This window comes from Podarcis vaucheri (genome assembly GCF_965113315.1).
Source record: "Podarcis vaucheri genome assembly, chromosome: 17".
Classification (NCBI taxonomy): Eukaryota; Metazoa; Chordata; class Lepidosauria; order Squamata; family Lacertidae; genus Podarcis; species Podarcis vaucheri.
In genome coordinates, this window is record NC_138755.1 from 30250840 (window position 1) to 30278758 (window position 27919).

General features: G+C 43.7%; 1 protein-coding gene and 1 long non-coding RNA gene across 3 annotated transcripts; both read right to left on the reverse strand.

Annotated features, from left to right (window-relative positions):
• Nucleotides 1–1855: 1855 nt before the first annotated feature.
• TMEM38B (transmembrane protein 38B) lies at nt 1856–26727 on the reverse strand. Of its 2 annotated transcripts, XM_082205186.1 has the most exons (6): nt 26330–26718; nt 19939–20095; nt 14515–14699; nt 12801–12888; nt 6757–6874; nt 1856–4315 (listed from the first exon to the last, which is right to left on the reverse strand). In XM_082205186.1, the coding sequence occupies exons 1-6, from the start codon at nt 26439–26441 to the stop codon at nt 4100–4102; spliced, it is 876 nt and encodes a 291-aa protein (XP_082061312.1). In that variant the 5' UTR covers nt 26442–26718; the 3' UTR covers nt 1856–4099. The 2 variants fall into 2 exon arrangements, with proteins under 2 accessions (XP_082061312.1, XP_082061313.1); XM_082205187.1 differs by lacking the exon at nt 19939–20095 and having other exon boundaries at nt 26330–26727.
• Nucleotides 15401–15820, reverse strand: LOC309522202. Its single transcript, XR_014214974.1, has 2 exons — nt 15530–15820; nt 15401–15498 (listed from the first exon to the last, which is right to left on the reverse strand). It is a non-coding gene; the product is annotated as an uncharacterized lncRNA (long non-coding RNA).
• Nucleotides 26728–27919: the final 1192 nt, after the last annotated feature.

Genomic DNA, 27919 nt, shown 5'->3' on the forward strand with positions numbered 1-27919 from the left:
CTAGCTTATATACCTGAGTTTCTGACACTGTCCTGCAGTAGCATAGAAAGGACAGATCCTGCTAAAAGATGAAGCCCAATACAGGCTATGGTGTCAGAGCATATAGCCCCAGCTAAGAGCCAAATGTAGCATATAACCCCAGCTAAGAGCCAAACATCTTTGCTGAAGAGCACTGCTGGCATTTGATGGCATACACCATGTTAGAAGATGAGCAATTAAATAGCCCTGAGATGGTACCTTTGATGTTGTTGGGGCCAGTGATGGTGTTGTCTGGGTGTATATGGCAGCAAAGTTGGCATCTGGGTTTATTGCAGGCTCTGGTACCAGTGTCCATGTTAAGTCTGGTTGTTGTATTATTGTGGGTGAGGAGTTAAGATTGGGTGGCTGTCTGTAGGCGATGAAAGGTCTTCCTCCCAGAGCTTGAAAAAGAGAACTGTCATTGTCTAGGAGAGGTTGTAAATGTCTGATGATGCGTTGAACTGCTTTAACTTGGGAGCTATATGTGATTACTAGTGGTGTTCTGTTATTTTCTCTTTTGGGTCTGTCTTGCAGCAGGTTCTCACTGGGTATCAGTCTGGCATTGTTGATCTATTGTTTAACTTCATCAGGTGGATATTTTAGTTCCAAAAAGGTTTGCTGTAGATCTCTTAGGTGAGAATCCCTTTCTGTAGAGTTGGAACAGATGCGGCTGTAACATAGAGCCTGGCCATATACAATTGATTTGGGATGGTAGCTGGAAGCATGTAGCTACGTTTGCCGGTCAGTTGGTTTTCAGTATAAGGTGGTGTCAATGTGCCCATCCTGTATTTTTATAGTGGTGTCCAGAAAATGTATTTCTTGCATAGATTGGTTCATTGTTAGGTTGATGGCGGGGTGAAAGTCATTGAATGTCTGGTGGAAGGTGTCTAGGGTCTGCTGACCATGTGTCCAGATAATAAGAATATTGTCAATGTATTGCAGGTACAAGAGAGGTTTGAGTGGATAGGAGTTTAGGAAGCGTTGTTCCAAATCTGCCATGAAGATGTTGGCATACTGTGGGGCCATGCGGGTGTCCATAGCTGTGCCACTGATCTGGAGGAACAGGTCATCTCCAAATTGGAAGTCGTTGTGAGTGAGGACAAAATGGCAGAGTTTGGTAGCAAAGTCCACTGTGATTTTATCTGAAATGATGTTCCTTATAGCTTGTAAACCATCATTGTATGGGATGTTGGTATACAAGGATTCCACATCCATAGTGGCTAGTATAGTATTGTTGGGTAGAATGTTCAAAGATTGTATTTTTCCTCAGAATTCTCAATGGAGGTCTTGCAGACTCCAGGTAACATGAAATTTACTGTTTTGTAATACGACACATATTCTGACATTAAAGGGGAAGTCAAGTGCACCTGGAGTCTGTTTGACCTCTGTTATTAGACTACTCCTACAATGCTTTTGACTAGGAGGGGGCTATGCTTAAAATCTCAATATTTAGAAATCCCCTCAAACAGATGTTATGACCCATAACCAGACCCAGTTTTCTTTTTTAAAAAAGCTTAATTGTGTGTGGAACGGTAGCAGTGGCATTTCTACCATTCCCTCAGGGTTGAATGCATTCATCAGAGAACGGAACGGATTCAATCACACTATTTATGTTATTCTTCATTCGATTTATATCCCACCTTCCCGGGGCGGCAAACGTCATGGCCTGGACCACCCCAGACCTCATAGCCAGGACTAGCAGAATCACGTCACAAGGCAATTTTAAAGACCAATTTTAAGTACATTAATGACAGGAACACGCCCCATGGAGCAAGAAAACATATTTGCGCGGCTCAATATTTGCCCATCACACTGCTAAAGGCGCTGAGACAAACGGTTTCCTTTTCCATTTCGTTTTAATAGCAGGGATTGAAAATGCACACTGCACCCAAATACAAAGCAGACCATTTTCTGGCTAACAACTGTAAATATCTTAACAGTAATTTCAAATACATTTTCACATTCGTTTGTGTAAAAGAACTACAGTGAAATTACTAGCGTGAGGTCGTCGTCATCGTCAACAGCACCACAAAGATCTAGTAGCAAAGAGGGACTTGCTCAGCCCAGTAATACAAAACATTTCAGAGATTTTACTGGCACAAAAAGGTTGGAAGCGCACTTGCCTGCTGGTGTTTGTCTCAAGTACTTTTCAGCTGCCCTACCCCCTAATGAATTTCAGTATAATGGTAGATGGGCACTTGAGACAACAGTACCCGTTCTTTATATGGCAATGAATTACACTCTCCCAGAACAAAACCACTTTAAGAGAGAAATTTAGCTTTAGATTTTTAAAGGGCGGGGAAATTAAACCTTTTAAAAAACCCTTCCTGAATTTATTTTTCAATGTAAAGTTACTTGTAAAATCCTATGTTTATGTCATGAAATATTTCCCTAAAGTTACTGAAGTCCATTGATTTATGTAGGCCTACTCTATGATCTGAGGCAGATCCACATGATAACTTTATAGCACATCCAATACACATGTAAAGCACATGGCTTCCCCCAAAGAATCCCGGGAACCGTAGTTTGTTAAGGATGCTGGAAATGGTAGCTCTATTGGGGGGAACTACAGTTCCCATGAGCCTTTGGGAAAAGTGTTTTAAATGTCCGCTGAATATGCTTTAAAGGTATATTGTGGATTTGCCCCTAGTTGGCTATCATCCAGTAGAGGTTAAATCCTACAACAGGGCGATACAGCTTCTGACAGCAAATACAGACCATAAACCATGTATTCTGGCCGGGCAGGTGATTTGGGGAAAAGGATGGAGACCTCCCGGAAGTTGGCCCCTTTCTATTTTTATTTCCTGCCAGGTGATTGGCAACACCACACAGGTGTTTTGGTACCAGGCAAACATCTGAATCGTGGTTCAATGTGCATGTTTGTGTCTACAGCTAGCTAGCATTAGATAGGCTGATATACCAAATTATATAGGGAAAACCTGTCTAGTATACAATATCTGTTTCAATAAATAAAAGAGTGTATGTGTACTGAAGAGGGGTCTGTTCTTACCACACTGAGTCTCTGACTGATTAAGTGGAATTGTTTGAAAAATCCAAAACGAAAATCCACAGCACTTGAGTTTCTTTGTCTCATAAACCCATCAAGGAAGAAGGAAGCTCATGCTTACAAATAATTTAATATCTAAGTGGTTCCAGTGAGTAAACGTACAAAGATTTGAAAACCCTGTATGGAAATTTTGTGAAAAAAGCTACAAGATTGCTTGTGACTCAAGCCAAGTGTGAAAACTTACAAAATTGGCCCTCAAGCACTGTTATATATATAAAATCGTTAGAATATTAAACTGGTTTAAATTTGATCACTGCTTCTTTCAGTCACTGAATATATTACATTTTCACAAATATGTTCACATTTCTCAACTAGATTAAAATCATGTATTAAAATATTGGGAGACTAACCCCCGGTATTAAAGAATGAAAACACCAGGACACAATTCAGCCAAAAAATCAAGAACTTTCAAGTCCTAAATGCTCATGCTTAAAGCTCACCCATCAGATTTCAAGGTGCTCAGGTCTGCTGGATCATCTCCCGAATAAGTTATAATCAACATAAATAGTCATTTCTGACAATCACATTTCACTGGTGCCAGAAAATATTTCATCAAGCTTTTTAAAAGTTAGTATTTTGTTTTCTGAAGTAGAAAAACTATTTTAAGACCACAATAAAAATTCTTCATACAAGTAAAATCACAATATAATCTCTTCTTTTATCAAGTCACATTAGATAGAAAGAAACCCAACATGATGCATCTTGTCCAAGTATGAATTCTAGCTTACAAAAAAAAAATACATTTTTAGAGGCTACATAGAGCCATGTGGCAGTTGCAGTAGTAGTTGTCAATAGTGCAGAAAGTGCGTGGGCAATGTAGCCTGAGCGAGCTTCACTGAAATGGGGGTTTGCACAGGAAACTTTGCACTATGCTTCTGGAAGCCATTTGCTACGTGAATTTCCTTATACACAATTGTCCTTTCACATTATTAGGAAAAAGAAAAACATGGCGTGTTTTTATAGGCATGTACAAAGAAGCCACGTTTGGCCACCCCACATCACATTCTAAGCTTTTTATTCTGTTTTCTTGGCCTGTCTTCTCTTAACACTGTCGCTCGTCTCTCCAGCTGCCGTGCGGTCGTAGTCTGAGGAGGCGCCATTGTAAGGGACTTTGGCCTCGCTGTTACAAGCTTCAGGGCAAGGCGGGTGAAGACCAAAGAGGAGGCCAACTAGCACCTTCTCAAACGGAGCCAAGGGAGTGAAAGCATTATCCGTCAGCATCATGATTACCTGAAACAAGAAGTACAGCAAGGGGCATCAGCTCTCCAACAAGATTTACAGGTGTGCGTACTTCTGCATACCTAGGGAATACCCAGGTAGAAACCACTCGCTTACTTTTGGGCGGTCCTGTTTTCCTTCCAAACAGACCATCATGTGATCACCCAAGCTCGCAATTAGAAGGAATGGTTATGGGCTATCTGATGTGCTATTCCTTGCATTTATACACGTTACATCACGATGTCATGACCCATAAATAAGAATTAATCTAATTCCCCAATAATTTTCCCATTTTTAGATACAAACCAGGACCCAAGTTAAAGGGAAGAGTATCAAACACAATACATATTTCTCGCTAGATCATGCAAGCAAACACTACTTCTCAAAATTGCACAGTTATACTTTTTAAAACTGACATTAATACTGTAATTCAATTCATATCTTCACTAGTAAATACTCTCTCTCTCTCTCAGAATCACCTAGCATGCAATTCTGACGTGGCTGAAGCGAAGGCAAAGTTCCTATCGATTTCACAGACCTAAGGTCATGGGTTCAATCCCCATATGGGCAACCTGCATATTCCTGAATTGCAGGGGGGTTGGTCTAGATGCCTCTTGGGGTCCCTTCCAACTCTACAATTCTATGGAACTAAAACTAAGCAGGTATCTTCTGTACACAGAACAATTAATGTGACCATTTGCAAGTTTAAAATTGCTGCTTTACCTGGCAGGCTCAAGGTAGTTTGCATTAGTTAAAAGCAAGCAAACAAATGCAGAGTGATAAATAATACAACCCCAGGGTGGCATCTAAGGGATGCCTACCCGCTTGCGTGGTGCGACTTTCAGGTTCTCTTCTCCCTCTTCCAGCCTCCTGCGTGCTTCCAAAATCTACCTGGGGGTCCTGTAACCCCCAAGAGCAGCTTTTGAAGGCATAGGAAAAACTAGCATATTTCTAAATATCGTGAGCTTAAGTGAATCCTCAGTAGACCTTGCCACTGGAATCCTAAGATGGCTAGTAAATAGCACACCTCGACAGGATATGAGCACTGCACTGTTCCTCAACATGAGAAACCACAGTCAGGGTTGGCAGAGGGTAGCAGTAGTCATGTGAACTGGTCCTTGAAATTAAGTAAGTATCTCATCGGGTTTTCAAAAGGGAAGTTCCCCCAAACATTCCTAGAGGCCTCCTTTCTGTTCTTCTGGCCTTTCTAGAAGACAGGTGCAGATTATAGTCGTACCTTGGTTCTCGAACAGAATGTGTTCCGGGACTCCATTCGACTTCCAGAACTGTTCGAAAACCAAGAAACGGCTTCCGCGGAAGCTGTGCCGGACGTTTGGCTTCCGAAAATCAAAAACTGGAACACTCACTTCCGGTTTGCGATCGTTTGGGAGCCAAAATGTACGAGTTCCAAGAGTGTTTGGCAACCAAGGTACGACTAATTAGTTACCGCCACCATCCAAAATTTTCACCAATGATTCCCCCCCCCCAAAAAAATGCTTTAAACAGGAGGGGACGGTTGTCCTTCTACAGCCCAAGGGACACGTTTCCTCTTGGTCATCCATCAAAGGGCGTGGCCAAGGCAAAAGTGGATGTGGCCACCCCACACAGACCACAATGCAAGCACCGTGTGCCAGGACCTCCACAAATTGCAGTCCTGTTTGCTCCCCCCCCCTCCTGATTTACTGCCTCCCCCCCCCTCCCTCCTACTGCGAGGTGCCCTGCTGCAATCCCTCCACATGGGACTCAATACTGCCAGTACCAAAGATAGCTAGGAAGGAAAGCAGTGCTCCAACAGTCTTCTTGGTGCTAGTGCAGCTCTCAATCCGAGAACTGCTTTCTAGGAAGGGAAAGTAAGTGAACTGCTGGGAGAAGAGGAACCGGAGCGGATCAGACCACGCTGGATACAGAAAGAGCACTCTGATCTGCTCCAAAGTTTCCCGAGTACCCAGGAAACACCATAGCAGATCAGAAAGCTCCTTCCTGTTTGGATCTGTCCTGGCAGTTTTGCTGATACTGCCTCTTTGGTTCACAGTAGCGCTTTCTCTCTCTCTTTCCTGAAGGTAGTTCCTACATTCATTCATCACATGCTGCCTTTCGCCACTGCCGCTGACAAAAATTGTGGGTTCTTGAGGTCACAACAAGCATTGGGGAAGCTGGACCAGACTCACAGGCCAGTAGTTCACCACCCCTGTTTTAACTGCTACCACACAATTTGGTATTCAAACTTCTAGTTATTGGAGAAAGAAGAGTTGGTGCAGGAATGAACTTTTTTAAAAAAGAAGACTAAGATCAGGGTGCCGATTTTATGTAATTATAAAACAAATCTAATATATGAAGCATTAGATGCATTACTGGAACCATCAGTACAAAAACATGCACAAGTTTATTTAGAGTGCCTGTAAGTGACTCATGTCAGCACAACATCAAGCACCAAGAAGCCCCAAAATTCTTACCTTTGTGATTACCAAGAAGGAGGTGTAATACAGCATGAGATTGGGCTTTGCTACTGGAAGAAAAGAGATGTGCTGCATTGTGAAGAGTACGGCCCCTATCAAGCTTATTTTCACAGGGCTGGGGGGGAAAGACACAAAACATGTCAGGCATCATTTCTCAATTCCCCTCTCCACCCTCAAAGAAGAGTTTGTAAATCTCTCAACACTGCTGTTAGTTTTCATTAATTTGTCAAGATCTCCCACCATCAGCGGCCCAGAGGCACTTGGGTTCTCCAATAGGGCTGCAAAACTTCTAATCAGTAAACGAAACAGCTGAAGCTTTAGCAAGCTGGCAGGCGAAGAGGAACGTCAATTGACCGGCTGGAAGTTAGGGGCACGGGTGGTCAATCTCCAAAGCTCATTTGGCTTTGGTGAACAAAGAACAAAAGGAAAATATTAAAGATGACCACCCCTTCTCAGAACATGTGACTCCCTTTATTAAGTCATTGTTTTAACTTTTTAACTCAGTAACTTTTTTATAATCACCTGTTTAGGTAGTATATATACATTACTGGTGTGGTTTCTATCCCTCTCATCAAGTAATGTATGTAAAATCAAACATAACAATTAAAATGAAAACTGGAAAACCAAGCAGCAGAAAAATAAAGGCAAACTCCCCCAAAGACAACAAAACCTAGTTGTCTTAGTGGGATAGGAAAGTTGAAAATAATTTCACATCGGGCAACCAATGTGGCTCTTTGGTTTCAGATAGTACTGTACATGGGTAGAAGAGTCGAAAAAGCCCGGAACATGAATTACCATGGCCCTCTAATGGCTATGGTGGCTTATTTACCAGTAGCATGTATTTATCATTAACTCTGGAAGTGTACATTCAATTCTGACCCAACTAAGCTTCCTGGTTTCTATAATAGACTGCAGGCAGGTGATCCAAACCTCTGGAGCTGTAACAGAAAGGCAGCTTCAGCTTTTTATGAAAGCCTGACTTGAAAGCATGCAAGAATTTGAAAACAGGGCTTGAAAACACCTCTTAAGCCTCAGAGAGCTTCATATGGGAGAAAGCACTTGATAAGAATCCCAAGACCCAGAATTCAAAGGTCTTTATAAGCAGATAATGCAATGCTGGATTCCACCCACAGGTTTATTTAACATGTAACACAGCTCAATGAGACTTGTTGAGCAGAAAAAGGGCAAATGATTAACCAGCCAAAAAATCCATAATCGGGTTGAAAGCGCTGCAACAACACATTGCTAGTCTTGCTAAGAAATAGATCTGGATTTTATACAACAGAAATGAGAATTCCTCTCTTTTCTACCGCGATGCACCTGTCTTTCTCAAATCTTTACTACTACTTCCACTTGACATTTTATAAGAGCGCTTTGCTCAAAACACTTCACAAACATTCGTCCCGCTAATCCTTACACCATCTCTGTAAAGTAGCATGGCAACATTGCAGACAGGCATGCCATGTTGACAAACTTACTGAATAAAAGCTTGCCCAAGTCAACCAGTGAATTGATGGCTGGAGATTGTAAAAGAACAAAGCTCCTGTCCTCTGCAGAACATAAAAGGGGCTACTGTATTTTTCGCTCCATAAGGCGCATTTTTTCCCTCCTAAAAAGTAAGGGGAAATGTGTGTGCGTCTTATGGAGCAAATGCAGGTGGGAGGCTCTGCTCAGCGCTCCCTTTAAAGAGCCGTGTGGAGCATGTGTGCAGCTCATGGGGGCTTTTCCGCGAGGTGAGAGAAGGGACTGACGGGCTGCCCTTCTCCCTCCTCGGGGAAAAGCCAGCAAGAGCCGCACACATGCTCTGCGCGGCCGGGGTGTGAGACAGAAATCCCCCCGACCCATCTTATCTAGTCCTTTCTACGGTCTCCCTGGCCTCTTCTTTCCAGGACACACCCTGCACTGCCTATCCTCCATGTCCTCAAGTGCTTTGCCTAGCTGGAATTTGTCTCTGAACTTTGGCACTGCCTCTTGCTCGCCTGGATGGAGTGGGAGATGTGTGCCAAAACCTCTGACTTTTGGGTTGCCGAAACATACAAAAGAGGCACATCTGTTGCTCTAGTCTAGCCACATTTGCCTCTGCCCCTGCTCAGCATTTGCAGGCAGTCCGCCGGGGAGGTTTCACATGAAGGAATGCCACACTCTGGCTGAAAAACAAGTTCCCCACCTTAGGAACCTTAAAGATAAAGGTACCCCTGACCATTAGGTCCAGTCGCAGACGATTCTGGGGTTGCGCACTGATCTTTCTCTAAAGGCCAAGGGAGCAGGAGTTTGTCCGCAGACAGCTTCCGGGTCATGTGGCCAGTATGACTAAGCTGCTTCTGGTGAACCAGAGCAGCGCACAGAAACGCCATTTACCTTCCCACCAGAGCAGTACTTATTTATCTACTTGCACTTGACGTGGTTTTGAACTGCTAGGTGGGCAGCAGCTGGTACCTTAGGAGTTCCTAAATTCTCTTTAGGAGCAATGTATAATCCAGAACTAAATTGCACTGTGCAGTAATAGAAAATATCAATCCATGTACAGCCCGTTTTAAAATCCTGAAGTTCTCAACTCAGTGATATTGTCGCAAGAGGAGCTCCTGAGAAACATTTCTCCTTTCATGAGCTTCAAGTTTCCTCTCTTAAAAACATGCAATGCTCTGCCTTGCATTGACCAGCATATAGCTTTAAGAGAGGAAAAAATACATCTGCGGCATGTTAAAATGACAAAAATTGCATTTCTCTTCACAGCTGAAGGATTTAGGTCACCTACACACGCCCAACAACAACAAAAGGCAGCTCATACCACAAACACACACACACAAAGCTAAGCGGGTGAGTCAAGGGGGAGAAAAGACAACGCCGACTTTTGGCAACAGCTCTGCTTGCGTTGCTGTGTTTCTCTCCTGTCATTCTTTATTACCTAGGATAGTGGCTGGAAGCAGGATGCCTAAGTGCTTTGGCACTCCTGCTGCTTTTATCACACTAGTAGTGGCAGCAGTCTTTTCAAAATAACCACTTCCGCAAAGGAAACCCTGCCAGGAAGTCAGAGAGGAAGGGCAAGGGGGCTTTAAAATGCCCACCATGAGTTCGTTTCCCCCTCTGGAGGAGCAGCTGGGGCCTGACAGCCTGCTCCAGCTCTTTTTGTACTTCCCATGGCAGAAGTTAAATTGGGAGTGATTTAACATTCCCAATTTAGCTTCTGCAAACCTGAGCTGAAAGCTGTAACTCAAGCAGTATTCCCCCGTGCGCCAGAGGCACACTCTGAACAGCATACTAATGCGGCTCGCCTTCTTGAGCAGGCTCTCGCATCCCCACAAAACCTGAACTTTTCGTTCCCGATTAATTTCAGTTACTGCTTTGAAGCTGACGTTTTGTCAAGACACTGGTGAAGCGCCCATCACTATGACTGGCAGGGTGCTTTGGGGATGCGTTCAGCAAAAGGCAGGGCTGGTGGCACACATTGCAAGGACCCCTGACAAGATTTCCCTCCTGCGCAAGACTAGGGATAAGGAATGCGCAAATCTGGGTGGTCTACAGCTACTATTCCCATCATCACTGATCGCTAGCCACGCTGAGTGATGCTGGTGGGAGACTGAAGTCCAACAAGGGTCACAGGTTCCCTACCCGTGATGTACAGTGTCAGTGTCAGTGTCAGGATTGGGGTGGTAAACAGGTTTAGCTCTCGGCAGAGTTTAGTCCTTAAGAGCAGAGTTTTAACTTTTATTTTTCAACCAGATGAGTGGCTGATAGTATTTCCCTTATCTAACAAATCACACGAGGTTATCCCTGCTGTTAAGGTTCAGTTTGCCTGCCCTATTCCCACAAACCCGGTAATCCTTTGCATCAGTAGGTGGGACAGGAAAAGGATTTACAGTTGCAATCGAAACCACCACCACCCCCATTTGCAAATCAGGTTTATAATAAAAATTTACAGACTTTCAGCTGTTTGCAACGCGCAAATCAAACAAAAGCAATTGAAATAGCTGAACACAAACGGATGCTTCGAGTAGTTCCCCCAATTCAGCTGAAATTGTAACTTATGCTCGCTTCTCCAGTCTCACTATTATTCAACCCCCTGCATTGCGAACAGTTGAATGTCTGTAAAGTTTGATAATAAACCTGATTTGCAATAGGAGCTGAATAATTTGGACTGCAACTGTAGCTATTCCCCAGACTCCTGTTGCCAACACACTTGCCAATGAAAGTCAAAGAAAGACTATTTTTGATTTATATCCCACTTGATCTGCCTAACACTAGACCAGAGTTTCCCAAATTGGGATCTCCAGCTGTTTTTGGACTACAATACCCATCATGCCTGACCACTGGTCCTGCTAGCTAGGGATGATGGGAATTAGAGTCCAAAAACAGCTAAGTTTGGGAAACCCTGCACTATACTCTTACAGTTTGGTAAGGACCACTTCCGATGAAGCTATATTTGCTTCATCTATCTTGGTTTTCAAAGCACAGAATGAGAGTTAGACCCATGCTGTTGTCCAATCCTGCACTCAAGATGGCAGCTTTAGCGTTTCAATCGTGGTTTGTTATAAGCCTGGTTTTCCAGGTACATCTGAATTCAGAAACTGTGGTTTAAGGCTGCAATTCTATACTTCCTCGCCAAGGAATAAGTTATATTGACTTTATGCCCCAAGTAGGCATGTATATGGAAGAGCTGTCAATCTCAGTTTACTAAGCAGGATATGAAACCATAAACGGGGGGGGGGGGGGGAGGGAGAGAGAGAGAGAGAGAGAGGGAGAGAGAATAGGCTGAGCTTCTATTTATTAGCCAGCATGCAACCCATCACCTCTTCCAGGCAACCGTTCAAGGGTTTCATCACCTCGCTGGGAATGGAAGAAGGGGAAAGAAGTCTGGGATAGCTCAGTCAGTAGAGCATGAGATTCTTAATCTTAGGGTCATGGGTTGGGGGAAAAAAATTCCTGCACTGCAGGGGATGGGACAAAATAACCCTTGTGGTCCCTTCCAGCTCTACAATTCTATGATCATATGACCTAGCTGGGTGTCGTCAAACTCTGAATGAGTGCTTTTAGCAGCTTCATTTTAAATGATAAGAGGAATGGGGCATAAAACCCAGCAGGTCGCAGGACAAGTCAACAGCCACGGTGATCCCCAGCGGAAGTCACTGCCAGCGTCTTTACTTGAGAGGCCCCATAGGGCTCTTCAATGAAGCTCTCTGCTGCCTTGTTCCTCAGCTCCCCTTCCCTGTGGGCAGTAGTGCAGACAGGTAATTTAAGATGAACTCCATATGAAGTCAATAGTACTTACTTCTGAGGAGCTGTGGCTTGCAGCCATACACTCTTCATCATCTTTATGTGGTTATATGTGCACTGCTTTGCTCACTTTCCCATGTGATAAACCACAAGAATACAGAGCACTCTAGCGCTCTGTATTTGCCCAGTCCTACCCAGGGATGCAGATGGCACTGTGGTCTAAACCACTGAGCCCACGGCTTGCTGATTGGAAGGTCGGTGGTTTGAATCCCCGCAACGGGGTTAGCTCCCGTTGTTCGGTCCCAGCTCCTGCCAACCTAGTAGCTCGAAAGCACGTCAAAGTCCAAGTAGATAAATAGGTACCACTCTGGCGGGAAGGTAAACAGCGTTTCCGTGCTCTGCCCTGGTTTTGCCAAAAGTGGTTTAGTCATGCTGGCCACATGACCCGGAAAAACTGTCTGCGGACAAATATCGGTTCCCTCAGCCAGTAAAGCAAGATAAGCGCCGCAACCCCAGAGTCGTTTGCGACTGGACTTAACTGTCAGGGATCCTTTACCTTTATCTTTTTACCCAATTCATATAGAGCAAAACTAATAGGTTTTCTAGAAACCAATACTACAACATGTGACAGTTTGGTAGCAGATATTTTGGGGTTCCTCAGCAGCAAACTGGCACGGACAGTTCTCCCTCCAGGCAGAAAGTTTGAAGCGCACCAATTTATTATAGAAGAGTCATGTTACTGAAGAGCTACTCATACAGTGCTACTTTCAATACAAAGAAAGAACATTCCCAGGACTGTGCCAATTGTTACGTGCTTTTCATTGACTTACTAGGACATCTTCAGCAGTTCATTAGTTTCTGGCTTCCACACACCTCTCACTAACTGCTCAAAGTTAGATATTAGGCTGCCCCCAGCTCCTGCAATTCAACAAGAAATTATTACATGCATAAAATTGGTTCCAGAAGATCTGACGACACTCAATTCTGCTTCCAGTCACGACAACTGCAAAGCTGCTCACGTCCCTTTCTAAAAGGAGCAGGATATGGCCCTCAAGTTATAGGCACAAATGGAATGACCTACTTCACAATTTTTGAAATTGGGTCCTCAATTTGAGACTCATTTGAAAGCATCCTATTGTCAGGGGCAAGCACCTAATATTTCAGGGGGGGAATTAATTCAACAAGGATCTTAAATTTTGTCAAAGCTTAGTAATAATTAATAATAATAATAATGGAGGCAGCAGCCAACATCGCCTGGTATGCTGGAGCTTAGAATTTGTGATTGTCCATTTAGTAAAAAAAAAGCTTCAAGAGAGAGAGATTCCTATATCTTACTGAAGTTAAGCACAAAATCTCTTCTTGCTTACAAAGCAATAGCAACACAGAGATTATGCACCCATTAAGGGCTCATAGAATGACTTCCACTCTTCCCTGTGACTACTCCAGAAGAAAGACACCAAACTCATGGAAGTAGTAGTCCAGCCCTATAAAAGTCTCACAAAAGTTATTAGTCTACAAAAAACATTTGACTAGCCTACTGGGACCTGGCAGAGGAGGGACAAACCAGTGTTCTGTTTTTAAACACCATGACTGCAACTCTTGAACCTTTTTTGAAACACCCATCACTTGTCAGCTCTCACCAAAAGAGTCTTTTGCAGCACACATATGGAAGAGGATGTGAAAGCTAGCAGTTTAGTTATATGTAACTAAACCAAACTGGAGCTACTGTAGTATATTCCCTTTCCACCATTTCCAATGTTTACATTTTTTAAAAAAGGATGAAAAAGCACAAAAACACTCCCCTGCCCCCACGTCCACCGTGCTGACCTCCCGATCTCCTACCTATGGATTGCTGCCTTATAATTTGAGCTTTAAACAAACCTGTCAGAGCTGACGTAGAAATATAAATGCCCCTGCTAGTGTTATACCTGGCAGAGGTGGAATTCCGTAATAAAATGAGAGAACCTATAAGCGGCTCTCATCCAAGAACAGCATTTGCCAGTAAAACTGAAAGCTAAACTAGGGACATTTTATTCAGAGGCCACATAAACAGCAACATGTGACGAAGGCTGAAACCTTAGACACAAGTTCTTTTCCTCTGGAGGATGGAACTAAACTTGAGCAGGATTGGGCTTCATGGCTCTAAGAAGCAGCCACGAAGGGGGTGGCAGTGGTGGGTGGGAGGGAGGGAGAAGAACACATTAACAGGATGGATTTAAATTGGTTTTTCTTCTAAGAGTGGCCCCGGATGCAATACCATTTCATAGAACAGTGGTGCCTAATCCACACAAGCCATGTACAGTCCGTGCACACCTATTTTTGTGCCCCCCAAAATGTCACCCGAAATGCCCATGATTTTTGTGAGCCACCCCAGTGTCCTTTAAAATAATAATAATTGGCCATACTGATTTATTTTACAGAGGGTTCACTATGTGTCAGTGCAGCCCATGGCCCCCTCAAAAGATTAGCAACCACTGTCCTTGAGATTCCCCCTTAAAATTTGAAATGTTTTTTAATATATATATATTATTTTTTATACATTACCTCTGGCCCAGCCAACTACTATCATGATTAACCAGACATTTTTGTAGTGCTGATGTGCATGTGCAATCCCGCCAGTTATTTTCCACGTTCTAGTCACTTCCTTCATCCCTGCAAGCAGCAGTCGTATAGGTAGAAAACAGAAACAGCGGTAGGCTAGATCACGCGGACAATAAAATACAAGATACCTAAAGAATTGGGGAAAAAGTTTGAACCTTAGCTACTTCGCAATGTTTGCAATGGAAGCATGCTGACAAAATGAAACAAACTGATAAAGGCCTTTTTTAAAAAAGCTAGATGTTAAGAAGTCATCGCTGTAGTATTATGGCTATCAGTCACTTTAAACCATAGTTAAACTAAACTATGGTTTAAATGTGAACATGCAGCGTGCTGCTGAAATTGTGGGCACGTGGCTCCTTCCCTGCTCTTTGGTTAAAAACAAACACACACAATTCCTTTAAAAAAACCAAAAAAACCAACACCTCATTCTTTGTGGTATATCAAGATCTGGCATTTTAAAGAAGTATATAGCATTAAAAATAAGTCACATCCATTGTGTCTAGTCCACACGTATCCCCTTAATATTACACTTCTAATGTACAAATGCAGCATTTTCCTAAAGCCCCCAAATTTGGGGAAAATAGGCTAGGAGCCCGAAACATGCATTCACCAATGCTGCAATTGCATGAGTAACTCTCTCCATATACCTATAGGAGCAGGGACAATTACATGAGCATTTTGTCTAGCTCTGAACAATCTTTCCCTCCCATTCACTTATTGAAAGATATATATTCCCTCACTGTTCCACCCCAGCACAAAGGTTGAACAATTATAAATAAAGGCCTGGTGGGCAGCATTTTACTCGCTTCCTCCTAATCATTTTTTTCCCCAGACAGGTGAAATTATCTTTGCTTATGAATCAGATCTTTCCCTAGCACCCTAGTGCAAAAGTCTTCAACAGGAATTTGCAATGCCAGACCTGACCTCCTAGGAAACACCAGTGGATCCAGCTGCCCACCCAGGAGCAATAGGAGCCCGCGTTTGAAATTCTGCACCTTGCACCTGACTATTGGCCATTTGCAACCAGGTGAAGATGCCCGGGTGCCAGGATGCCTGCCGCCTGATGTCTCCACCACCTGCCTGAAGATCCTTGGATCTTGCCCGTTTCTACACACAAGCAACACATCCTGCAGAATTTTGTCCATTATATTTTATCTGCACAATCAGAATGGATTTCAGGAAGCAAAAAGTTGTATTGAAAAACGGCAACTTGACATTTAAGGAGCCATTTGGCACCTAGGCTCACATATCTGAGCAGTGGCGTAGCGTGGGTTGTCAGCACCCGGGGCAAGGCAAGTAATTTGCGCCCCCTAACCCGTGGATTTGCGCCCCCTAACCCTAACCCCCAGATGTTGCGCCCGGTGCAGCCGGCCCCCCCTGCACCCCCCCACGCTACGCCACTGTATCTGAGTGTTTAACTCTGACAGGAGCAGGTGGAAAAAGTTGTTTCTCTGTGGGTCTGTTTGACAGCACAGTCTGGCGAACCACACAGGGTAGTCTGAACCGCCGCTCTCCACCCTCTCTCAATTTTGCCTGTAAAACTAGTCGCTGGCCAGGGATCTATAATAAATTAGGAGACTGCTCAGTGGTGATTTTGATCTCATTAGAGAAGTGGTATTACACAATATTTGCTCATTACCGTACACCTGTGAAATCCCATTTATTTTTCAAGGGAGAGGGGACACAAGAAGAAGAATTGGAGGGGAACAGCCAGCTTTTGTTTTTCCAGTTTTCTTCTGGGCCTTCACAACTCTAGAGGCACATTCCTTTCATGCAAAGTCATAGCAATGCATGTGCATAATTGTCTCTGCTGTATAGGAAGAACAGCAGATTCCTCATTATGTCCTAGTCAAAGGGGGAAATAGTATATAGTATTCAAATCAGGCATTTATAATAAATAAGACTGGCTCTTGTAGAATGCGAGAGATGTTTCCAATAGGTGCCAGTAGATGTCACTAGTTGACAGCCATAACAGAATCTCTATTAGCTTGGCTTGTTCAGAGAAGGGAAAAATTTTCTTTTATTTTTATTTTTTATTGATAGTTACAATAACAGAAAACACGAAACAGAATAGACAACGTCAAAGTAAAATAAAAAAATAAGAGAAACAGCAAACGAAAAAAGATATCAACCTGAAATACAAAAAAACCAAACAAAAGTACACAAATCTTGACTTCCCTCCACCTGTGTATGACTTCCTTCTTTCTCTTTTAATTGTTGTGTTATCAATAATATTTTGCCTTTATACCTTTTATACCCAACTTCTCCTTGTCTTTACCCTGTAAACTTCATTCATTGCATATCAATATGTTTATGCCAGAACAATGTTTTTTCATGTACTCCTTTACACAATCCCACTCTTCTATCAGTTTTTTATCTGATTGTCCTCTTATCGCTGCCGTAAGTCTTGCCAGAACTATATATTCACAAAATTTAATTTGCCACTCTCTTACTGATGGAATTTTTTTCTCCCAGTGAAGGGGGAAAGTTTCATTTCAGATTTTATGCAATACGGAGGCAGCACTCTACACAATTCTAAAGTCGGCTGTATTTTTTATATGCAATAACAACATTCCTAAATGGTCAGCTGCTGAAGTCAATAGGGCTCATACTTCAACATGTAAATGTAAACAAGGCTTGAGTGAAAACAAAGCATTTCACACTTGTCACTTGGGTTCTTGGGTTTGTTCTGTGATGCATCTGACAGCAATCTTCAGAACTTTCCTTCTGTTTTGATGGAAGCATCCACACACCACTTCACACATCAAGGGGCTGCACCTTCTCCAATCCAATTCCTTGTGAAACATTTTCAGAGGATGAGAGGGGAAAGGTTTAAACACCTACTTCTCAGATATATTAAAAGATTCAACTGCAGAAAACAGGACCCTGATAGTGCATTTGCCATGCTTACTTTTAATAATGATAGCAGTGTCATTAACCAAGGTCATAAAGAATCCCTTGCAGCAGAGGTGGCTAGCACTCAGCTTGGGGTCCTGATGGGGCCCCAGAAACAACTGCTGGGGAGCCACAAAACCCCACTGTTTTTCTGCATGGGCACAATCTATATGTAAGAAAAAACAGGAGTTCCTCATGATGTATATAGCACAAAATCAGTATGTTGTACATCCCAAATACACCAGCAAGGCGGGCTGGGTTTTTTTTGCTGGGGGGGGGGGGACTCACCTTCCCTAAATGCTTTAGGAAAACTGCTTCTTATCCTAATAGATGCACCTTAAAGTAGAGATGATGGTGAATGAATATACATTCAAGCTATCCTATTAAGGATGGTGGCATCCTTTAAGTGTGATAGCAAGAAACAAGGCAATGAAGTTATTTTTTCCTTGGCCTTAATTTGCCTGAATAACTGGAGTGTTTTATCAATCAATCAGTTAATTTTAATAAGGCATCGTTTAAGTCTGTGGTTATTGAATAGCAGCTTCGACTATACCTCCGTATAGCTTCTTCCTATGCCAAGCAATGGACACGGCTTAGAACGGCATCTCATAATGAGATTTTTGGATTCTAGGACGAGTATAGGACGACGGTAAACACATGGACTTGAATCCTGAGGAGGGGTTACATTGTCACCCAACTACCTGATGCGTCAACAGGACCCCCCAACTTATAGGGACAGGGGTTTGGGGGCGGCAGGGTGCAGCAGGCTGCAGAGTGAAGCAAAAGGCCATTCCATGAACACCAACTCTGTTCTGTTTACGGAATAAAAGTTAGGGTCAGAGCCAGAAAATGCATGCTTTGTTTTTCAGGCCAGGAGACCCAATTATTCTGATTAATGGCGACCTAAATCAAAGCACATTCTCATACCGATGAACTTCTAATAAGATGATGTTAGTACTGCTTAAACTGAGAAACTACTAGTGTGAAGGAAAAACTCCCAACCAAAAAAGAAAAAAAAGACCTCACAAGCATTCACCCCACCCCACCCAAATGTGGGTTAAGAGACAGTGGAAGAGAGTTGCATCCATTCCAAAGCTAGTGTCACAGCAGCTAAAGAAGGGCTAAGATTCATAAATTCAACCCCAACTCAAAACTGTTAATGAGCTTCACTAATTAGGCAAAAGTACGAAAAGGAACAACATGTACTTTATGCACGCATAAAAAGATACTGTTCTGTGCCAGTTATGAACACTGCTAAGTCCTATTACTGGGCCTCACAGCTAGTTGGAAATTCACATGGAGGACAAATCTAGCTCACAGTAATTACTAGTTTGCACGTACCAATTTTCTGCCTTTCTCCTAACTCCAATGTTCTGGAAGACTAGAAGTGTAGTGTTCAGAGTACTGGACTAGGACTTGGAAGACCAGGGGTCAATTCCCCAGCTGAACCTACTTCACAGGGTTGTTGCGAGGATAAAAGGGGTAGGAGGAGAACCATATATGTCACCTTGAGCTCCTTGGAGGAAAGGTGGCTCTAATACGCACAAAAATGCAAATCTTAATGCGGTAAACTGAATGACTGACTTCCATTTACCAAGGTAAGCAGCCCAATCTGACCTATACTTACTAGAAGCCGAGTTTCAGGTAAGTAACTAAGACTGCAGCCTTTGTGAGAAAGGCGTCAATGACAGCATTGAAAATGAACATGAAAACAGTAACTGCTCACTTTTACTCTGAGCAGGGCAAGCCCCATTTCCACTTGAAAGACAGACGTACCTGCCAGTGTTCTGAAGTAACAGGTCTAACCCCACAATTGAGACAGGATGTATTATTGCCTTTAAAAGTTTTTCTTTTTTCTTTAGTGCAGCGTTTTATTTTAGTCAATCTAACATACACCCAGTGCTCTTTGGTTAAAAATAAAAACCATGTAAAACAGCATGGGGGCAGGGAGACACACAAGAGAAGAGGGTTCCTGACTTCACAGGACTGTGAACAGCACACTATATAGGAAAACCTGCAGATTATTCACCTTCCCCAAGCTACACCATGAACCAAAATAACTATATGTACATATTGTGTCAAGTGCACCAATTGCTCTTTTTATGCACGTCTATATAAACACCCAATTTTTAGCATTTGAATAGTTTCTAATTACAGGTGCAACACTGTGTTAACTAATTGATTAAACTGAATAAAAACCTTTTTCAACGAGGTGCCCAGACAACAACTTGTATCAAAAAGCATATTTTAAAACCACCCAATTGCAGACACCCAATTCTCTTGGGCCCTGAATATTTTTATTTATTCATTCATATGCAAAACTATGCAGATTTAATCTATTAAAACTCACACAATCAACTGACCTAGATTCTTTGACTCGGATGGCAGCTCTAAAACTCTGAAGCTGCATTCCATGACTTTGAGCACAGATTTAAGTTTTAGGCAGCATCCTTCATCGTAAAAGCTGCTTACCAGACTGACGAGGCAAGTAAGACATTTGTGGTGTTGGCAAGAAATCCAACTGGAGGTTCTGCAAGCATCAGAGAAGATAAGATGGAGCCACCAAAACAGTAAAGCATTGCGCTAAACCAGCATGCAATTGGGCTGCGGTATGATACGTCAACTGCTCCTGGAACAGTAGAAAAGACAAAGTATAAGTAGTTCAAACGTCTCACCTACAGAAAGAGCAAAAACCTGATCACAGGTCAGCACCAACCACCACCCTCAATAATTTTCAGGTCATCCAGTGGGGTGCAAGTTTGGGGACCACTGTTCCTATCAATGTAATTCATTAATTTGCTTCACACGCCCAAGAAATACCAAAATGGGTTTAAGCATTATTTATGAAAACAGTATATAAAGCGTGAACTCCAACGTTAGCCGTACTCTGAGCAAACCCATTGAAATAAATGGACTTTTATTTAGTTCAGTGTGTTTCTTATTACTGAATAAAGTGAATAAAGTTGGGTGCTGCCCAAAGTATTTGAAATGGCATCACGAGTGTGACCCGTCATTGTGTCTTTCCTGATATAACACCCTGAAAACTTCCTAAAGATGACCCTAAGGATCAAGTGACTCTTTGAAAGAACAAGAGTTGGAGCACAGGGGTCTCTGGGGCAGGATAAGGAAATGAGAAGAATTTGGTTGGGGATGCCTTGCAAAAGCAAAAGGGCCTGACCATTCACCTTTGGATCCAAGCCAATAAACTCATTGCCCACCCAGAGCTAAAGCATACAGAATAAACTGTCTATGGTCAAAATCCCAAGAACACTTTAAGAGAGCAAATCCCACTGAACATAGAGCTTACTTCTGAGTAAACATACTTAAAATCACATTGTCAACCCCATTGATGTCATTTAAGATTTCTCCTTAACTGGCCCTCTGTTGGGTTCTAAGCCAACCTTATAGGAAGACTTTTGTTTGATTTGTTTGCGGCAAGGACCAACTCCAGGCCACAAGGCAAAAAAGGTTTTCCACCCCCTGCCTTCTTTTAGGCCACAAATGGCCGGTGCAGGGGGTCTTTGCTGTTATGAACTTTGTTTGCAAGGTTGTTCCAAGATTGGTCCACATTCAATATGTAAAATAAAAAAAAAATCCTTCCAGTAGCATCTTAGAGATCAACTAAGTTTGTTATTGGTATGAGCTTTCGTGTGCATGCACACTTCTTTTATATTAAAGAATTGTTTTATTTTGTTTTGACTACGGCAGACCAACACGGCTACCTACCTGTAACTATTCAATATGTACTTATCGAGCATGATGAAATACTGTGCAAAGCATACAGACCCCTCAACAATCAGCTACTTCGTGAATGTCAAAAAAGAAGATGGTTTACAATGGTCCAAGTAATAACAGCACTGAATGCAACCATCATAGCACCAGAACAGGTGCAAGGCTTCATTCAAAAGGACCAACCCAGCTCCAACTCTCTACAAAACATTCTACTACTGCAAATGCAATTCTATTTCAATTTTTTTAAAAAACTTGCTTTCTTTACAATAGTATGAGCACAAGAAAGCAGGCAAGTTAAGAAACTGCGATTATGTAGAAAAGCCAATTTTAATGGGAGAAAACAGAAATGATCAAGTGATTTGCTTTCAGTAATCCACAAGTAATTAGATGTAGCCACTAATTACCTTTCCTTTAAACTGCCTTTAATTCATACCAAAAAATGAGGATCCAGTTAGTAGGTGCACATGCAACTTAATTCTTTGGAATTACTTTTGTTAAGCCAAATTAAACATAGTTTGTATCAGCAATATCCAAATATAAATTGTCATGCTTTAATATCTGCACTACATGTCACAATGAATATTAGTGCTGAGAAGCCATCAATATTCCTTCTAGCATTAAAGCTGCAGTTAATTAAGCTTAATTGTGCTTGACAAGGGAGATAATTATCTGGATGAACTATCAGATTTACCTAATTACAAGTCTGGAGCACAAGATATTAAGTCCAAATGCCCTATTCACAAGTATATATTTACAAGGATTTGTGAGGTCAGAAGACAGGCACATATTCCTTAAGTCTAATTTCCACTACCCCCAAAAAATAAAATAAAATCTGGCATTGAGAAAGATGTTTTTATATATATCAGAAAGATGCTCCAGATTCAGAGGAACAGGGGCTAGTGGATTAGTTGCAGGTTTTCTCTCCAAGCAAGAACAGCAACAAGTGAAGACTTCACCTTCCCAGAGAGACCAGGAAACTCAGACTTCCAGAATGATGCCTTAATGTCCAAAATTATACAGGTGCAAGCAATGATAACTTCTCCCTGCTACTCCTATGCTCACTTCATGGTCGTGATGCTGCTGCATCATTAAGCCATAGGCAATCCTGTTCCAAAGGGGTCAAGCGAGCACCACCACCACCTGTGCTTCCAGCTCCTTCTGCATCTGGTCCTCTGGTCTGCCACTTTCAGCTGGGAGGTCTTGCCGAGCTGGCCTGAGTCTCCAGTCCCCTTCAGCTTTTGGTGTTCCTCCCTGGCCCCCTATGCCTCTTATGGTAAGTAAAGGTAAAGAAACCCCTGACCGTTAGGTCCAGTCGTGGCCGACTCTGGGGTTGCGGCGCTCATCTCGCTTTATTGGCCGAGGGAGCCAGCATACAGCTTCTGGGTCATGTGGCCAGCATGACTAAGCCGCTTCTGGCGAACCAGAGCAGCGCACGCAAACACCGCTTATCTTCCCGCTGGAGCGGTACCTATTTATCTACTTGCACTTTGATGAGCTTTTGAACTGCTAGGTTGGCAGGAGCAGGGACCAAGTAATGGGAGCTCACCCCGTCGAGGGGATTCAAACCGCCGACCTTCTGATCGGCAAGTCCTAGGCTCTGTGGTTTAACACACAGCGCCACCCGCATCCCTCCTCTTATGGTACGTCCCTTCTTTATACCAGCCTTGCCCAACTAGATCTATGAGCCAAGCATTGCATTGGAGTAACTTAAGATGGCAGATGTTCACCATGGATGAGAACTGAGCTTGGCTCCCATTCAAAAGCACCACCACCATTCATCACTGCAGCATGTCCAGGCACATGGTGGAGAGCAGCACTGCCACCAAAGCAGCGGTGGTGCAACAGCCACTATGCCATTTTCACCACAATCAGGACTGGGCCATGACCTGGTGTGTGTGTTGTTGTTGTTGTTGTTGTTTTGGGGGGGGTGTCATTAGCACCATTCCCAGGTCTCTCTGAACTCTGGAGCTACACTCCAGCTTTGATTCCCAGCCTTACACTCCAGCTTTGATTCCCAGGATTCTATGAGGAAGCCGCAACGTGTAAAAGCCAGTGTAAGACTGTGCTGCAAATACGTCCCTGGAGTCAAAGGAATCAATTTGTTTTTCTTTGGAGGAAAGGAACACTGCACATTATTTGTGGGTCCAAAAATTCAAGTTAATGATTATAGCATGGGCATGTTGTTACTATAATGTTATGCTAATTCAATGGCTTACCATTTAAAGTTGCCATTTATAGCTATATTGTGGGTAGAATGATGAACTAAATTTAGTGTTTTGTATCATCAATCTGAACATGGTCTTGTCAGTTGGGTTTACCCCACTAATGATGAGACACCATGAAGGCATGCAGTGTGTGCTCCGGCCAAGTGGTGAAGATAAGGTTGCTAAGGGGCCAACTTCATGTCAGCACACAGCTCTGTCTTCTTCAAAATGAGAGAAAGCAGCTGAAGGATTCTGAGCAGAGAAGCCGCACGTAAGTGTGCCTATACCATAGAAGCATATCGCTTTCACTGTTTCCCCCATTCAGAATTTGCCTATAGCAGTTCCACTCCTGCAAAATGCAGGCAAATGAGGTGCATTTTCAACACTACCAAAGCAAAGTCACATAGTACTTCCTTTTGTCTGCCTAAACACACCTGTTTGAGGCTGAGGTGCCTCAATAGTACTTGTTGAGAGTCAAGACCATGGTGAACAGAGTGTCGTGGAAAGGGATATTTTTGTATACAAGTACACAACCATGATTGTATATAATCGTGAGGGCTATGGGCCAAGGAGAAGACTGGGGTGTGTGTGACATGCTCAGCTATCCCCAGTATAGACCCAGTTTTTAATTTCTGAAGAGAGATTTCAAACACTCTTAAAGGTTCTGAAATGGTCCATGGCAGACATCGTGAGACTCTACAGTGCATGGCTGGAGAACCTGCAGGCTTCCAGCTCTTGTGGGACTCCAGTTCCCATCAGCCCCAACCAGAAATGGTGGGAGTTGTAGCCCAGCACCTGGAGAGCTACAGATTCCCCATCCTTGCACTACAGAGTTTCACAACTTGTGCCCTGAAGCAGTTCAGACCCTAAAGCCACATGATGCATCAACAACCTGGCTGAAGCCAAGCAGGTCTGGACTGGTCAGTACCTGAACAGATTACCAGACACCCAACAAGTGCTACCTGGAATTCCATTAAAGAAAGCACAGCATAACAAAATAAGAGTCATCACTTGAATCCATTCATTGATATGTGATGTTAGTCAAATCTCTCCATACACACTCCAAATCCACTCTGCATACTGCTTTTATGCCAAAGCACTAAGCCAGTCGTATTTGTGTCATTTCAGCAACACGCTTTTGCCAGCCTTTTAAAAAACCCTGAATGTTTTTTTGTGTGTGTGCAGCTTGGCATTTGCTTTAATTCTGCCAGCTGCTTTTAAATTGTGGTATTTCAATGTTCTTGTTCCCATTGGTTTTATTTTTAACTTTTGTAAGCCACCCTGGGAACCTGCTGATGCTAAATAAATAAAAGCTTTTAGGACAGTCTGAACCTAGCTACAAATTTAACCTCTGGCAACAGCTGTTCTTGATACATGAGCTGATTTTGGTCTCAAAGTGCAGGGTACCATTCCTCAAACTGGTGCCCTCTAGGTCTTTGACTACAACTCCCACCAGCCGCAGCCGGTATGACCAACAGTTGCAGATGATGGAAGCTGGGAGCCCCAACTTCCAACACCTGGAGGGTCACAGGTTCCCCACCCTTGGTGCAAGGGGAAAAAGTAACTCTGCACATGATCAGAGGCACTGTTGTTACTTCCAGTTAGAACAAAAGTCCTGCTGGGTCACACCAAAGGCCTATCAGGTCCAGCATCCTCTTTCTCACAGTGACCAACCAGACGTCTATGGGAAGCACACAGGCAGGAGATGAAGGCAACAGTTGCTCTTCAGAAACAGCCATTGTTGTGTATTAGCTTTGAGTATGGACTTCCATACAGCAAACACAGCTAACGGTCACTGGCAGAATCATAGAACTGTAGAGCTGGAAGGGACCCAAGGGTCATCTAGCCCAACCCCCTATAGTGCTGGAAGCTAAAGCATCCAAGACAGATGGCCAAACCAACCTCTGCTTAAAAACCTCAAATGAAGGAAAGTCCATCAACTTCCAAGGGAGACTATTCCACTGTCGAACAACTCTTACTGTCAGAAAGTTCTTCCTAATATTTAGTCGGAATCTTCTTCCTTGTCACTTAAATCTATTGGTTCCGGTCCTACCCTCCAGAGCTGGAGAATACAAGCCCACACTATCCTCCATGTGACAGCCCTTTAGCTATCTGGAGGTGGCTATCATGTCTCCTTTTTACCAGGCTAAACATGCCCAGCTACCTGAACCGTTCCTCATAAGGCTTGGTTTCCAGACCCTCTATCATCTTGGTCCAGGGGTGCCAATATTGAAATATTGGGTGAGCCAGGTAAGCCCCACCCCACATAATTGATCTCATGGTGTTGCAAACATACACCATTTGAATGGCAATGCCCATTAACTCAAATATTTTATGTGGGGACTGAAGACTCCTTTGCCCCTAGGAGTCGGCTCCTATGTCTTTAGTTGCCTTCCTCTGCATAACATCCCTTATTAAACTGTGGTGCCCAGAACTGGATGCAGTTCTCCAGGATACAATGATAAGACTTATATCCTCCATGAATTTACCTAATCCGGCTACCTGTCAAAGCCGTCAAACGAACCATGCATGCGTCTGTCACCAAATCCTATGGATTCAAATTTCATAAATTAATAATAATAATTTTTTTTAATTATTTATCCCTCACCCATGTGGCTGGGTTTCCCCAGCCACTCTAGGCAGCTACGCAGCAGGCAAAAGTAACAAGTTTTGATGGACGTAATAATGGAATAGTTTAGTTCATGTAAAATATGCGTGGATTTATGGTATGCAAAATGAACCATGGAAAGAGAAAGGCGGCGTGGAGCTGAGCGAGCCCTCGCCTCGCACCTAGCCGCGCTCGTCCACAAGTGCGAAGGGAAGGCACTCTGCACATGCCCAAGAGGCACGGCCAGACGCGAGGGCGGGCTCGCTCCTCCGGCGCCGCCATCCCCGCTGCCCGCCCGCCCGCCTTCCCCCTCACTCACCCGGCTGCTCCTTCAGCGACAGGACGGAGGCCGCGTAATGCGCCAGGTCGAAGAAAGGGAACATGGGCAGGCGGGAGAAGCGAAGCGCCACCGGCCCCAGGAGCTCCTCCATCGCGGCGGACTCCGCCGCGCATGCGCCGGCGACGGATTTAAAGAGGGAACCTGAGGGGGGGCGGGGGAGGGCGAGAAGAGCCAAACGAGCGAGGGGCGGGGCTTAGAAGGGCCCCTCCGCCCGCTCTCTCTTCATCGCCTCAGGCCAAAAAGGGGCGCGAACGGTCCCAGTCGAATCCCGCGCATAGTTTTTTGTCCCGTACAAACCGCCGTCGGGCGGGAACAGCGCTCGCGCCGCGGGGGCGGGGCAGAGCTTGGCCCCGCCCCCTCTATCTCTTTTTTTTCCCCTCCCCAACGTTGCGCTGGAATGAAAGGCGATTGGCCGGGCTGCCGCGCGGTGGGCGGGGACAGAAGGGTGGCCGGTCCTCCCGTTGGGGAAGGTGAGGCAACTGCCTCAGGCAGCAGAAGAAACAGGGGTGGCAAATCCTAATGCAGATAATTATTGATTTCTGCCCCCCCCCCTCTGTACCTGATGTAGATCTTCAGTCTAGGGTTGCCACCTTTGTTCTGACAAGTTATGCACAGGTTGGGTGCAAATATATTTTTTTTCATCTGGTGCTGAAGTGACAGCTGTGTACAGCTGAAAACACTGGCAGCATTAAGATAAATTCAACAATGTAAATAAGTTCTGATGGATGGAATACCGAACGGTATAGTTTTTGTAAAATATGCTGGGATTTATTATATGTCTGGAAAGAGAAGAAGTCATTGAGATTTTGAGGATGTAAAATGAGTACGTTAAACTGTAAAAGAGAAAATTTAATTTTATATATATATTCAACACACATGTATGAGAGAGAAGCGAGATATATACACACCCACAGTCATACCTCGGGTTGAAGTTGATTCAGGTTGAGCGTTTTCGGGTTGCACTCCGTGGCAACCCGAAAGTAACAGAACACATTGCTTCCGGGTTTCGTCGCTCGCGCATGTGCAGACGCTCAAAATGATGTCATGCGCAGAAGTGGCGAATCACGACACACAGACACGGGTTGCATTCACTTCAGGAACGGATCCCATTCGCATCCAGAGGTACCACTGTATATATATGAAGTGACTTCCAAACAATCCATTGCAATCTATTGTAGCCTTACAGGATGGCCCCTTTGGAATTTGTCCATACACAAGAATTTGTAAATCTGTCTGTGCTTGGCTACCCAGAGCTTAAATACATGACGTTTCACACACTGTTTCAAACACATGCATTTGGAAAAGATCCCTAACTTGGGAGAGAGAGGGACCTGAAATACAGGACAAACTCTTATCAACCACTCACACACAAAAAACAAAGTTCACCACAGCCAATCACAAACAAACAGCCGCACCCTAGGCCCACCCCAATTTCTCTCACCACCAAAGGAACACAAGCGAATAGCAAAACCCCATACATACATTAAGCAAATTAGAAACATCACCTCCCGACCCCACCCCCGCTCACCTTACCCCCCCTCCACCTCTCCCCCCCCTTTTCTTCCTGTC